This window comes from Neophocaena asiaeorientalis, unplaced genomic scaffold, assembly GCF_003031525.2.
Source record: "Neophocaena asiaeorientalis asiaeorientalis breed wild unplaced genomic scaffold, Neophocaena_asiaeorientalis_V1.1 scaffold504, whole genome shotgun sequence".
Classification (NCBI taxonomy): domain Eukaryota; kingdom Metazoa; phylum Chordata; class Mammalia; order Artiodactyla; family Phocoenidae; genus Neophocaena; species Neophocaena asiaeorientalis.
Genome location: NW_020174438.1, coordinates 7,762,280 through 7,777,242, shown reverse-complemented (window position 1 = coordinate 7,777,242; position 14,963 = coordinate 7,762,280). Strand labels below are relative to the sequence as shown.

Genomic DNA, 14,963 nt, shown 5'->3' with positions numbered 1-14,963 from the left:
TCTCCCTACCCTCCAAGATGTTTACCAAATGGAAACCTCCCCAACCCCAGGCCCAACCAACCTCTCCTGGAGCAATGATGGCACAGGGCCTGGCACAAAACAATCATTCAAATATTAAATAAATGATCACATGATCTTTGTGGTCAAGACTTCATTATTCACAGATAGGAATGAACCACATGTCAGATTTAATGTATTTCTATAGACCATACACATGTCAGCAAACTCTCTGGCTATATATACCTGGCAGCAGAGATACCAGCAATACTTAAATGGAATGAATACCCATGAAGAGACCCCAGGAAATACTGGGACTGAGTGAATGACTAACAGGAGACAACAGCAACGTGATAACTAAGGGAATGCCTGTCAACAGACTATAGCAGCATAGTAACTGAACGCCTACCAACAAAAAACCAGAGGGAACCTGGAAGAATCCCAGCTGGGAAGTGGGTGGGGCTGTGAACAAGGAGTCTGAGTCACCTCTCCAACACCAGTGTCTCTCTCAGAAGGTAGGATAAAGAAAAGTTCAAGGGCAGCTGACAGGAAAAGGAAAAAATAGGTGGGTCCAGAACAAGGGAAACTTTTGTTTTAGAAAAGTAAAAAAGGTGGTTCACCTCTGGCTAGATGAAGAGAAGAGACACATGTAAGCACTCCCTCATTCCTATGAATCCCCGAAGCACTTTCTCTATACTTCCCTTACGGCAAGTATACCTTGAGCACCCTGAAGACAACTATTGGGTCTTAGTCCAGGGCACTACCTGCACAGTCTAGGTGCTCATCATTAACTAAATGACTGTGGGGGAATTACAAGCCAATCATGGGACTTCCCTGGTGGCGCAGTGGTTAAGAATCTGCCTGCCAATGCAGGGGACATGGGTTCGATCCCTGGTCCGGGAAGATCCCACATGCCGTGGAGCAGCTAAGCCCATGCGCCACAACTACTGAGCCTGCGCTCTAGAGCCCGCAAGCCACACTACTGAGCCCACGTGCCACAACTACTGAAACCTGCGTGCCCAGAACCCATGTTCCACAACAAAAGAAGCCACCACAATGAGAAGCCCGTGCACCGCAACGAAGGGTAGCCCTCGCTCACCCCTAGAGAAAGCCCACGCACAGCAATGAAGACCCAACACAGCCATAAATAAATAAATGAATACATACATACATACATACATTTAAGGAAAAAACAAAACAAAACCAAACAAAAGCCAATCATGGTGGGAAAGAGATAAGATAGCAGTTCCCATTTTAGACAGCATGGATGTTTATCCTAAATGACCATTTTAACTAGCAATGAAAACATTCAGACTCACTGAAAGATTGTGTGGTAGGTAGAAAAAATGGCCCCTCAAAGATGTCCAGGTCCTAATCTCCAGAACCTGTAAATTACCTTACATGGCAGAAGGGACTTTGCAGGTATGATTAAGGTTATTAAAAAATTTAAGATGGCAAGAGTAGCCTGGATTATCCAGATAGGCCCACTCAAATCACACGAGTCTTTAAAAGCCAAGAACCTTTCCTAGCTGGGTCAAAAAGAAGAGAGATCTGAAGCATGAGAGGGACTCGATTCACCACTGATGGCTTTGAAGATGGAACAAGGGATCACAAGCCAAGGATTTAGTTGGTCTCTAGAAGATGGGAATGGTCCTCAGCTGACAGCCAGCAAGAAAACAGGAGTCTCAGTCCTATAATTACAATTAAGTAAATTCAACCAATGATCCCAATGAGCAAGGAAGCGGATTTTCTCCTAGGGCCTCCAGAAAGGATGCAGCCCCGCTGATGCTTTGATTTTAGTGGGGTGAGGTCCGTGTCAGATACATGACCTACAGAACTGTAAGATAAAAAATTTGTGTTGCTTTAAGCCACTATGTTTGTGGTAATTTGTTATGACAGCAATAGGAAACTAATACAGATACGCAGGCTAGCTAGCCAGCATGATTCACCTTAAGCCACAAAAGTCGGACTATAGCAGTTACAAAGTCAGGCCAACAGAATCAAGCTTAAAAGGGCTAAACAGGGGAAAGGAAAGCACCTGCATGTTTAACATGGGCATCCTAAAATGAGAAAAGATTTGCTTCCTCCAAGAACTGAGAGCCAAGAATAAATACCCCAAAACCATGAAAGGCTCCTGAGACCAGGGAACCAAATGCAAGACTAACAGAAATATATGCTGAAGACTAAAGACACTGAGGGAGAATCAAAGAAGTCAGGATAAGATTAAGACAAAAGCAAGACGGACAGAGCCCAATACAGGAAGAAAAATCAAATCCTAGGAAGGAAATCAACATTCCCAAAACATGAACAGGACATTCCATGAGGCCAAACAGATTTAAGACCTTGGTCGAGCTTCAGCATAATGAGAAATAAAACTTTTTCAATGCCTTTGTAAAATTAAAGCTTTGACATCTCTTCCCTATCAGTTTATGACAATAATTCTTAACCCAAGGCATGTATCATAATTACATTTTGGAGTATTATAAAAGTACACATGCCTTGGGCCTACTCCCAAAGATTATAACTCAAGAAATCTAAGGCAGAGCCTAGAATCTGTTGTTATGGTTACTGTCATTTTCAAATTCTAAAGTGTACACTTGGTTCAGAAACACTGGTCAAATCAGAGTCAGTCTAGAATATCTCATATACACCCTAACGTAGCTTCAGAAACCTCAACTATACAAAACATAGCTATCCAGGAACCTTACTTACCTGGAACCCTACTACCGGGTACCTCAGTTATCTAGAACAGTTTTCTAGAACCTTTAGTGATCTAAGAACTTCTATTTTAAACACAAGGACCCAGAGAACTTCAATTATTTATAATAAAAGAAGGAAACAAAAATGGTTGACAGAGCCAAAATAAATGCCATAAAGTCCATGGCTAAACTAATGCTTTACTCCCCCAGAAAGACTTCGGGTCTTTATGACTTAGAAACAATTTACTCCTATTTTATATACATTTCTATTGGTTAAAATCTAAACTTCTTACCATGGTCTACAAGGCCACACATGATCTGAACTCACCCACCTCTCCTTCCCTTCTCCCCTTTGCTCACTATACCTCCAGTCACACTGGTCTTTCATTTCCTCAAATACATTTCATTTCCTGTTCCCCACTTATGTACTTTGCATACATTGCTCCCTCTGCCTAGACTGTTCTTCCACTTGCTCTTCAATAGGCTAACTCCCTCATGACCTTTAGGTCTCAACTCAATGTCACCTCCTCAGAATGGTTTTTTTGACCACTCTACTGTTTTCTAAGCACCCTGTTGGGTTTTTTACAACAATGACCTCAATTTTCAATTATTTTGGTTATGTGTTTACTTGTCTACCTCCTCTATGAAGGAAGCTCCATGAAGTCAACAACCACTGCTTACCATTATATCCTCAGTACCAGAGAACAGTATGACAAACAGTGAACATTCAATCAAAATGTTCAGAAAGAAGGAACGTAAGTAGGTAGGCGGGCAAATGGGTGCCCCAAGTTCTATAACTCTACAGCAAATCCAGAGGGAAGAAAAGGTAAACGTACTAGTAGCAGCTGGATCACCTATCAAAGCAGACACAAAGCCTGAAGAAGTGATCTCAAGTCACCCAGAGCAAGTCACAAAGCGCTACACAGCTGAAGAGAACCTCAGGTCAACGCTACATAACAAGTGTCACACAATGGAAACACCTATAGCCGTGATGAGCAGCCGAAGTCATCCAGAAAAGGTAACTGTGTCCTAGATTTGTATATTACAAAAGCAGGAGGCCACATTAAAATTGTACCCAAAACAGTTAAAAGTTTAATACTAGAAAGAAAATGCCACCTAACTTTGAAGTGATTGCTGGAGACAAAGGCCAAAGAAGGGCAGGAACACCCTCCCAGAACAAAGGTCGGAGAGAGAAGATGGCTCACCCAGGTAAGCCAGGACAGAGGTAGGGGCCATACCCGGGAGTTGCTGCCAATACGGGCAACAAGGGTGTCAAGGATGGTGTGGGTGTCATGCCGGTGTAATAGCAGGAATCGCAGGAAGGTACGGAGCAAGGCAGGCTCTGAAATACTCCGTAGGAAAAGTTCCAGATAAGCGGTACTGGCAATCATCTCCTCCACAGAGGTCTGGACAAAGAAAGGGAAAGTTTGGAAATTTAGGGCTTCCCCGCACATATGCTAAGCCATTTTCCCTAAGTTCTAAGGAGGTACCAGGAGCAGACAGGGAAAAAGGGAGGAGTACCCAGCCCACTGCCACCCACATTGGTCCTGGCATTGAGGTTACCACCCCTCAACCTAATCCCTTAATCTGCCTTGCCACCCATGACTCTCACCTTGTGCAGGGCAGGGCCCATGACAGGCACCAGGAACCCATTATGGATATAATCTACCAGCTGCTTTTGCACTAGAGGGTGAGCCACCTGTAAGGGTGCAAGACACAGGACGGAGGATTTTGAAGGGGGCCATTGTCAGGAAGGGAGCAGAATGGTAAATACAAATAGGCACCCTACCCCCAAGCTGAAAGAAAACCAGAACTCCAGGGAATGCACCCCCTCCCACCCCATCTCCCCAGAATGACCAAAGGCCAGACGTCCTGGGAACCCCAGTCCCACCTGAATGACTGCGTTGCAGAACTCTAGGGAACTCATGAAGAGAGCAAGGGCTGGCACCCCCAGCCAGTCCTCCCGTCGCAGGCAGTGCCAATCATCTCCTGGAACTTCAATCTTTCGGGGCAGTGAAGAGTACAGGGCACTCAGCCCTGTGGCCAGCACCTGGGGGCCAGCCCCAAGGACAGGTTACCAAAGACTCAGACGATATAAAAAAGGGGAACAGGGAACTATTAACCCAGAGTTTTTATGTGAGTAGGGGTAAGAGCTATTACCAGAGCAGATATTTAGTCACCCAGGGTGCCAACACATCACCTGGGAACACTGGCCCATGAAGAGCCTTCATACTTGCCTTATCCACCTAAGCCCATGTTTCATCCCCACCCCAACTCCAGGTGCTGCTTTCAAACCCGGGGGGGCTACTTCCTGAAGGAGAGGGCCCTGGTACATAGTCCCTCCACAACTCCTGGACAGGAAGGTGCTCTCCTGTGCCTACACCATACCCTACCCCCCATCCCAGGAGGTGCTGACCGGGCAGAAGTAAGAGTGATCTGCGATGTAGCGGCCCACAGTGGGACTTCCAGCTGATAGAGCCATGAGCAGGAGTAGGGCATCACGGGCCTGTTGGCCCAGGGTGCCCTCTCGATGGACAAAAGGTACAAGGCGAGAAAAGAGGAGAAGACGGGGAGCAGCTCCGGGCTCAGGAGGCGGCTGCAGGAAGAACTCGAGCAATGAAGGCTCCCGGGCCAGACACACGCACAGCTGGCTGAGAAGTAGCACCAGGCCTTCATCCAGTGCTGGGCTGCTGGGCACAGGGCGGCCACAGGCATCCAGCAAGATCAGCAGAGCCTCACGAACGGGACTATGCCGCAACAGTGGCTGGCGAGCTTCGCTCACTAGCATCTCAAATAGTTTCAGTTGCTCAGCCCGCCGTTCCTCAACCCCATCCCCAAGCTCATCCCACTGAAGCTGCCACGTCAACACACGGGTTAGCAGATCCTCGCGCAGAGCAAACTCCAGCAGGGGCCCAGGAGCCGTGGGAGCCGAGGGCGCCGCATGATCCTCCGCCAGCAGTGTCAGCATCTGGTAAGTGTGGTTGCACACAGCACTGAGATCGTCGGCTCCCCCAGGAGCTGCCCTAGGGCCTTGCCGCTCCAGAATTCGCACCACCTGGGGAAGCAGGACAGATAAGAGAAAAAAATTTAAGATGATCAGGTGACTAGATGGCAAGGTGAGAGAACAAAGAATGTTAGGACTTGGGCAGCCAGCAGACTGGGACCTTTAGCATATAGTCTCCTACCTGGGACCAGTGATTCTTGAAGACCATGAGGCAGGTCTCAGGGTCAGCCATGACAGGAGTCTGCAGACTGGCCCCTTGTGGTACACGATGCCCAGGGCCCCGGGAGGCCAGTCTGCTCAGCCAGTTCATCCTCTCCATGAGGTAGGCCGGGTAGGGCCAGTGGCCAGAGGGCCACACTCTGAGAATTTGCCAGCCGGAGGCTTTCTCTACTTGTGTCTCTAGTCTGCTTCATCCGGTCTGTAGGAGCTAGTAACTGTCCATGGAGCCAGAAGATATACCAGGCTGGAGTAGTGAGCTCAGAGGTCACTGCCCGATCCAGACCTACAAATCTAATTCAAAGAGAAAGGAAGGAAGAGGTTAATAGAAGTTTGCCTCTCTCTACCGCCCAGCAGGAAGAACTCAGAACCACCACTCCACTGAGAACTTCATACACACAGTCAGCACCTTAAATCCAACATGTCTAAAACAGAATTCATTCCAACACTAAACCTGTGTTACTCCCCCAGCCTTCTCCACCCTAATAAATGATACCAATATTTACCTACTTGTTCAGGCCAAAAACCTAGGCATCATCCTTCTTTCTTCTTGTCCTTACTTCTAATATCCAGTTCATCAGCCTATCATCTATACCCTCCAAACGTGTCTCACTATTGCAATAGCTTCCAATCTGGTCTTCATACTTCCAGTCTTGCCCCTTTGAGAATCTATTCCCCACACGGCAACCAGAGTTTTAAAACATAAATTATACTACATCTCTCCTCTGCTGAATACCCTCCATTGACTCCCTATCACACTGGTAATAATCCAAATTCTCTACCTTGGTCTCTAGGGCATTACATAATCTAACCTCCTACCATACCCCTCCTCACTCATACTTTACTCATACAAGGCTTCTTGAATACTTGCTCTTCCCTCTGTCTGAAGTGTACTTTTCCTGATCTTCACATTGCTCACATCGCTCAGTTCTTTCCAAATGCCATCTCCTCAGAGAGAACTTACTTAACAATTCTATCTAAATAGCACATCTTCCCACCTTCACTCTCTAGCTTCCTAATCCTTTCTTCTTAGCAGTTTTTTTACTTTCTAAAAATATTTATTTGCCTATTTATTTGTCTATCTTCCCCACTACAATGAAGCTCATTGAGGGCAAGGTTTCTCTGTTGTATCCCCAGTACCTGGAGCAGTGCCTAGGGACTCAATAAATATTTGCTGAATGTACGGATGCTTAAGTGAATGAGTAAATGAACAAACAAAGAACAATCAGGAAATCCAGTCTTGATCTGACTCCGGCCCTCTGGGACTGTTGAGGAAGAAATTTTTTTCTAACGATTACAGGTCCCTCCCTAGAAGCCCACCCAGGAGGAAATACACTAATAGACCTTTAACTGGCTGAATAATCTTAAGAGGTAAAAATTCAGAGCCAACCAAAAGAGCAAAAGAATTTTCATTCTAGCAAAGAACACAAGGATACACTCCCATAAACACACATATACTCACTCCTGTCAGATGCATCCAACACTCACTCCTGGGGACATGACGTGACACCCTCACTAGAGAATGGGGAAAAGTACCAAAACAGCTGCTGGCCTTGGCCATGGCTCACAGTTCCTTCTCATCACATCTACCACCCCCTCAACAATACTGTCTGTCAACAATATCTCACAAGTATAAAAACTTCAGAGGAAAAAAAACAAAAAAACTTCAGAGGAAAGGTGTGGTTCAGTTGTCCTTCCTCTTTACACTCAATAAGGCTAAAGGAACCCAGAGACCTAGCAACAGGCCCACATTTGGCCTCCAGTTATATTAACCACCACCCCTTCCACCCAGATACACTCCCTCTCACCATTATCAGCGCACACTAAAGGAAGATAGCAACTATGCTTAAGAAAACCTTCTGGAGAACAAAAGACAGTCTTTTTTTTTTTTTTCAAAAGACAGTCTTATAAAGGGTGGGAGCAGTCCTAAACAGCAGGCAGGGCTCACTCATTGATTAAGTCGGTGTACATCATACTGATAAGTGCTGGGACACTGTGCTAATAATAGGTAAGCACTGGAAATACAAAAATGGATAAAAACAGTTGGTGGAGCATAAACAAAAACTCCAATAGATATTATAAACAGAGGTACTTACAAAAATGTCATGGGGGTGCTAAGGAAAGCAACTAAATCTTCCTGGGAAACTATAAGAGGATTCCAGAAAAGAGGTGATATCTGATTTAAATCTTTAACAACGAGATACTGGCCACAAAGAAAGCAGACGGAAAGGCCTTCTTCGTATTAAAAACAGTATGTTCAAAAATATGGCACTGTGAAAGAACATAGCAAATTTGAAGAACAGTTGCAAGTTTGGTGTGACTTAATCTCAGACTATTTAGAGAAGAGAGATACAATATTAAGTTGAAGGGTAAACATGGGTGAAGGTTATAAATACCACTGAATATCATGCTAAGGACTTTGGGTTTTATCTATCAACACCCTGGAATAAAGGAGGTTTTTAAACAAGGAAATGACAAGATCAAATTTGCCTTTAAAAATATGTCAGATAGCAACATATGGTGGAGCAAAGAGAGACCTAACCTCACACTCATACCCCAGGGGAGCTGAAGAAGGGCCAAGCGTCCAGTCTCAGCAAAGTAAGGCCTTAACATGTCCACAGCTAAACTGCTTCCAGCTTCTAGAACTCAATTCCAAAGACTAACAAACAGCTTCTACCTTGGGGTGTACCTGGGGCGCCCACTTCTGCTCCACTCCTTGACTAACATAGAGCAATGCTCACAGACCCAAGGGGAACTGGCCTCCAGGACTTTCCCTGCCCACCCCACCCCCATTTCTTTTCAAAGACCTCAAAGAGAAAAGCCACACTGAAATCACTGTCTCAGAACCCAAAAGCTAACACTTAACCTGGACCCTCTTCACGTACTTCAGAAATCTAAAAGAAAGCCACAGCTTGGTGTTCCTGTCACCCACCTAAGACTCCCTCACTCCCTGTTAACCCTGAAAAGTTCAGAACAAGACAGAAGAGAATGGGATCACCACCCTATTACTGTGCCCTTTCCTCCCACAGCAAAGTCTAGAGAAAAGTAGATCCCTCTTCCCAAATTTACCTACAGGCTCAGCCACAAGGAAAAGAGAAGGAGATGATCTTTCAGACCCCCCAAAATGGCCAAGGTCAAGCACTCACCAGAGGGCCCGAAATACAGCCTTATAGGAACACTCAGCAAGGGTGCCCACCAATCTCGGAATAGCAGGCACGAGGCAGGAAATGGCTCAGTCTCACTTATGAACCTTTGCCCTGGGAGAGGCAAAGAGGGAGGAAGGTGGGGGCAGGGATACACCTGCAACATCTACAGCAGACAGAGAGAGACCAAAACAACCTTCTAAGAACAGGTCAGTGAAGTTCTGAGGCTTCTCTCCCCCTACAATGGCTCTTCCTCTTACTGACGTAAGAGGCAGCGATGGGTTCTTACCCTAGATTCTGAAAGTAGAAAGATCTGATTAAAACTTCATAGTAATACAAAAGGGAAGAACAAATCAACAAACCCCACCTCATAGGAGCCTACGATCTAGAGCTCAGCTCAGACATATCCTCTCTGCCTGTCTATCCCTCAGCCTATATGTATGAGACAAATGGGTTATCAGTGTATGGTGCTAACTCACTCCCTCCCCTCTCCCCAGTACCACCTCTGCTTCTTGCAGGGATCTCCCCACCTCACTCCAGCAGAGCCCTCATAACTCACAGCATGAACTCCATTGCATAGTGACTCCCCTTTACAACAGTAAATCCCCAGTCACACACAGCTTTCTCCACCCTTTTGCAGAAGGGCGACAAAGAAGTCAAAGAGGAGGTGAAACTGAACTAGATCCTAATGGTTGAGGAAAGTTCACTGGGCAGAGAAGAAAAGGCATTCCTAGTAGAGGAAGCAGCTATTACAAAGATTTCAAGGCTCAAAAAAGTAACATGTTTGTCAGGGAATTGTGAACAATTTATTCAAGCTAGAACACAGAGTAGAGAGAGAGTGGCCCAAGATGAGGCTGGAGAGGTGAGTTGAGGCCAAATGATGCCATATTAAGGAATTTGGATGTTATCCTACAGAACACAAAGAGCCAAAAGTTTTTAGCAGAGGAGCTCCATGATCAAATTTGCATTTTTAGAAAGACCATTCCAGGGATGCATGAGAAAAGAGCAAGTCTGAAGGCAGGAGACTGTCTGGGGAAAAACATCCAGATGAGAGATGAGGAGGTAGTAAACTAAAGCCTTAACTGTGAAGACGTAGCTGTGGAGATGAAGAAAACAGATAATATAAAGGGAAATGTATTAAGATTTTCGTGACTGACTACATACAGGGGGTGAAGGAGCAGAAAGATGGAAGATGACACTGAAGTCCTTGCCTGGATTGCGATATGACACACGGTACAAAAGCAGACTTTCAAAGCAAAGACAATGAGTTCTGTTTTGGACACGTTAACTGCGATACCTGTGGAGATATACCATAGATCACTGAGTAAATATGACTGGAACATAGAGAGAGACTGAGACTAGATACAGACAAGTAATCACCTCATTATGATATACTTTCATATTTCACATTCTCTCTCTCAACTGAAATTATCTTTTCACGTGTCCATCTCTCCCAACCAGATTGAAAATTCCTTGAGACTTCACAGGACCACATCTTATCTATCTTGTTATCTCATAAAATGTGAGCATCACAAGGGCAGACTATATGCTAAAGTATTTGCTGAATGAATAAATGAATTACTATACAAATGAATGAATTTGTCCTCCCAGCACTTATAAGAGTGCCTGGCACATAGCAGATATGGAATAGATGGTTACACACAGCACCCCAAGCACGTTTCTATCTCTACATCATCATCTACATCTACGTTTCATCTCCTCAGATCTACCACTCAGCTATATATATCATAAAGCAAAATCCATTATACTTAACGCACTACTATTCAACAAAGAATTCAGCATAGCAAACAGGAAGCTTATGAAACCTAGTGCTTTCTCCAGATCAGCCAAGAATTTGGACAGTCCCTAAGAACCATCGGACATGTGACTTGACTCACCTATCACTATCACAATGTGATACAGGTATTATGTACACCTGTTCCTATGTTTTTGTCACATTATTAAACAAAAACTTCAAACCCATGTCACCCTCAAAGTCTCTTTAACCTCTTTTGGAAACAGAACAATTACAAATCATAGAAAAGACTTTTTTGCCAGGATAACGTCCTCCATGTCATCACAACCCTTCCTGTATATCACATGCTTTTTACTCCACATCACCTTCACTCTCTGTTACAAACTTTTTTTTCCCAAGTCACTGTCACTCTCTTGAGACCAAATTTTGGGTCCAGCTTTGCCACTTTATCACTATGTGGTCTCTGGCTCTTCGATTTGATTCTCCATCTATAAAATAAGAATTCCTGCCCTTGCATACTTCACAAGGAATCTATGTAATTCCAGTAAAATCTGACATCGCTGTGTAATGCATGAATGCAATTTAGATGTCAGACAGTAATTCTACTGTATAAATGGATGCTTCCTCAACATAATTCAGCAGGCACACTATCATCACCCTAATTTCCTGGATTTCATGAACCAGTAGAAATAGATTTTAAAAATTTTTAAATAGGATTGTTACTTTTTATTTTGGCAAATAGATCCGTTTTTTAAAACCCATCATCCACTGGCACCATTACTTTACCAGTGAGAGAGCACTTTAATACCAAAAGAATAGGAAAGATAATTTAAGAATAAATTTATCTTTATGGAAAACTCATGTTCCATATGTTGCCTTTCTCTCCTTCCACCTTGAATAGATAAAAAACTTTATCATGGACCGGCACTGTCCTTGGCCCAGTGTTCAGGAATCATTGTTCTAAACTCTTTCATTACACATGTAAGTTCTATAAGGTTCTGACCATCTGGGCAGATTGCCAAGGGTTCCACCAGCATGAAAACCTGTTCAGCCTCCAGAGAGAAGCAATGAAAACATACCATAGGACAGAACAGCTGGTTCTGAGGCTCAGACTCTAGAACAGAATGGGGACTTGGGCTGCCCCTAATTCCCAAAGAATGGTCGGGATAGGGAATGTCTACCTCTTCCTGAGGCTGGGGGAGGTATCTGCTCTGTGGCAGACTGTCAATAGAGAGGAAATTTTAGTCGTGTGAAAGGAGCCATTATCTGAGGGCCAACCCAGCTTTCTAGAACATTCAAAATTTCCATGTGCATATGGGTTGGCAGGGAAAAGGGGACCTGTAAAATGCTAATAAAGTGAACCCAATAACACGTCGTGGAGCGAGGAATGAACTGCAAAGGGACAGGAGAAAACTTTTGGGGGTGGGAGAAATGTTCAGTATCTTGAAAGTGGTGATGGTTTCACAGATGTAAACGTATGCCAGAACTCATCAAACATGTGCATTTTAAATATGAGTAGTTTATTGTACATAAGTTCGCTTTTTTTTTTTTTTTAATTTAACTGTAAGAAAATGAAAGCAAAGCCATCCTGTTTGGGAGTCGAAATACAGCGTTGTATGTAACAAACCATATGATTTCCGTGAAAGTAGAATTAGCAGCTGTAAGTGGTTAGTCCAATACAGATGGCAACGGTCAAAGCCCCACAGCTCAGCACAGGTAAGGAGCAGCAGTGGAGTAAGGTTGCCCAGAAGCAGGTGGAATGACAACAAACATAGGCGGTCATAGCCAAAAAATCTCCATGAGAGGGACCATCTTCAAGTCTGCAGTCCCAAGGAGGAACTTGAGGGAACGAGGGATTCCAATGATGACTCTGTTGAAGAGTAAGCCTAAAAAATGATTTCCATTATCATTGTTACTACTGCCCACGACGCTTATCATTTTTGATCCTCCAAAATATGTAGAGCCCAGGCAGCAGAAGAGCCAAGAGCACAACACTTCCACCCAAGCTGTCCTACTCAGTCTAAAACTACTGCTCTCACTGGGCAGAACACTCCACTCAGAACCGACCTCTCACCTTTATCCAAGTCTCACAACCCTCATTCCTTCCCCCATGCCCTACTCTCAACTCCCTCCCGATTCACCACCAGCCCGCGTGCTCCCGCCTTCGCCCTGTCCATTCCCCCTCCCCGCACAGGCCTCAGCCCCTCACTCTGGTCCCAGGGCTGTCCCTCACGCCTGCCCACAGGAGCCCCAGCTCCTCAGTAAATCGTGTTCACAAGTCCCTTCCACTTGGCCCCTCAGAAGGCATCCCGGCCCCTCATACAACCCAGCTCCTTACTTGCCCACTCACCCCGAGGCTCTCGCCCTGCTCCCCTACCTTAGACACTCACACCTGGCCCCTCACCACATGCCAGCCCCTCATCCTGTCCCCTCACAACCAGGACAGTCACCAAACCCAGTGCCGTCATTCCCCAGCCCCTCTTCCCCTCTCACACGCCCTCCGGCCCTCACTTACTGTTCAGTCACAGAACTCCGACCCTGAGCAGGCCCGATCGCCACCGCGGTGCTAGGTGAGTTGAGGCCGCCATCGCTCCTCAGGCGCACCAGCCGCGCCCCGCCCCGCGCCACACGCAACCCGCGCCCCCGCGCACCACACGTAACCGCCCAGCGACGCACCGCTGGGCAGCGGCGTGCCAGCTCATTGGCTGGGCCCGGCCAAAGCCAGAGCGTTGATGCTTGTTTCCTGGCAACGGCAGAGCGCAGGGGCGGGGTCGCCGACGGCATTCCAAGCAAGGAGTACCGCCTCTTCCCCCAGGTTCCGCCCCCTCGCACTGAAAACCCCGCCCTTCTGAAGGACTCTGGCGTGTCATAGGGGAAGACCTCTGGGGAGGCGGAGGCCCGCGGGGCGGGGGCGGAGCCTGAGGAAGAAAGGTCGAACCGGAGGGCAGAAGGAGGGACCTAAAGAGCGACGCGACTTAAAGAGGCAGGGAAAGACCGGGGGGCGGGGCTTAGGACAGAGATCCGGCTGAAAGTGAGGCTAACGTGATAGGGGCGGGGTCACGGATCTTGGCTGTGCTGACCGTGGAAGAGGGGGCGTGGAAGGGGAGGAGATAACAAGAGGGTAGGCCTGAGGGGAGGAGTCGGTAGGTGGGCGGGGCCTGTGGAAAAGCAGAGCCCTAGAGAGGGCTGACAGCGAGAGGTCTAGTTCCTTTTTTGCACCATCTGCACGAACGGCTTGGATAGTACCCGGGCAATGACCGCCCCTCGTTGGCTCGCCAACACCTGCTGCCTTGTGATCCCTTGGGCACTATCGTTTTCAGTCAACCCAAGGAACATGGAGTAAGGTCCTCTTTGTCAGGCAGGATTCCAGATCAATTAAAACCAGTCTCAGCCCTCCAGGACCTCAGCCCTTATTGGTAGACAATTGCAACGTAGTGTAATTGCCATCTTGGAGCAGCACTTAGCGTGTTATGTGTGTTTAGAAGATGAGGGGAAAGAAGAGCAAAGGGGCCTAGGGAAGCCATCCAGGAGGAGGTGATGTTTGAGCAGTCTTGAGAACCAAGCAAGAGTAAGACTGAGAAATGGAAGTTTCAGATAAGGTCTGCAGTTTAGTTGCAAGTATTGTATCGATGTTAATTCCCCGGTTTTGATCACTGTGCTCTAGTTATATAAGATGATAACAAGGGAACATGGGTAAGGAGTTTACAAGGACTTTTAAAGCCAGAGCGTTGATGCTTGTTTCCTGGCAACGGCAGAGCGCAGGGGCGGGGTCGCCGACGGCATTCCAAGCAAGGAGTACCGCCTCTTCCCCCAGGTTCCGCCCCCTCGCACTGAAAACCCCGCCCTTCTGAAGGACTCTGGCGTGTCATAGGGGAAGACCTCTGGGGAGGCGGAGGCCCGCGGGGCGGGGGCGGAGCCTGAGGAAGAAAGGTCGAACCGGAGGGCAGAAGGAGGGACCTAAAGAGCGACGCGACTTAAAGAGGCAGGGAAAGACCGGGGGGCGGGGCTTAGGACAGAGATCCGGCTGAAAGTGAGGCTAACGTGATAGGGGCGGGGTCACGGATCTTGGCTGTGCTGACCGTGGAAGAGGGGGCGTGGAAGGGGAGGAGATAACAAGAGGGTAGGCCTGAGGGGAGGAGTCGGTAGGT

The 14,963-nt window shown here is 46.7% G+C and overlaps 1 protein-coding gene across 1 annotated transcript in view; it reads right to left on the bottom strand.

Moving 5' to 3' along the window:
• The window catches only part of FHIP1B (FHF complex subunit HOOK interacting protein 1B), a 21,232-nt gene extending 7,771 nt beyond the window's left edge, over window positions 1-13,461 (bottom strand). Inside the window, exons 1-6 of the mRNA XM_024756981.1 lie at window positions 13,331-13,461; window positions 5,882-6,210; window positions 5,113-5,751; window positions 4,588-4,746; window positions 4,309-4,395; window positions 3,684-4,102 (exon numbers count right to left, since the gene is read on the bottom strand). Coding sequence (XP_024612749.1) covers window positions 3,684-4,102; window positions 4,309-4,395; window positions 4,588-4,746; window positions 5,113-5,751; window positions 5,882-6,019 — 1,442 coding nt within the window. The 5' untranslated portion in view covers window positions 6,020-6,210; window positions 13,331-13,461. The remainder of the gene's footprint in view (window positions 1-3,683; window positions 4,103-4,308; window positions 4,396-4,587; window positions 4,747-5,112; window positions 5,752-5,881; window positions 6,211-13,330) is intronic.
• Window positions 13,462-14,963: the final 1,502 nt, after the last annotated feature.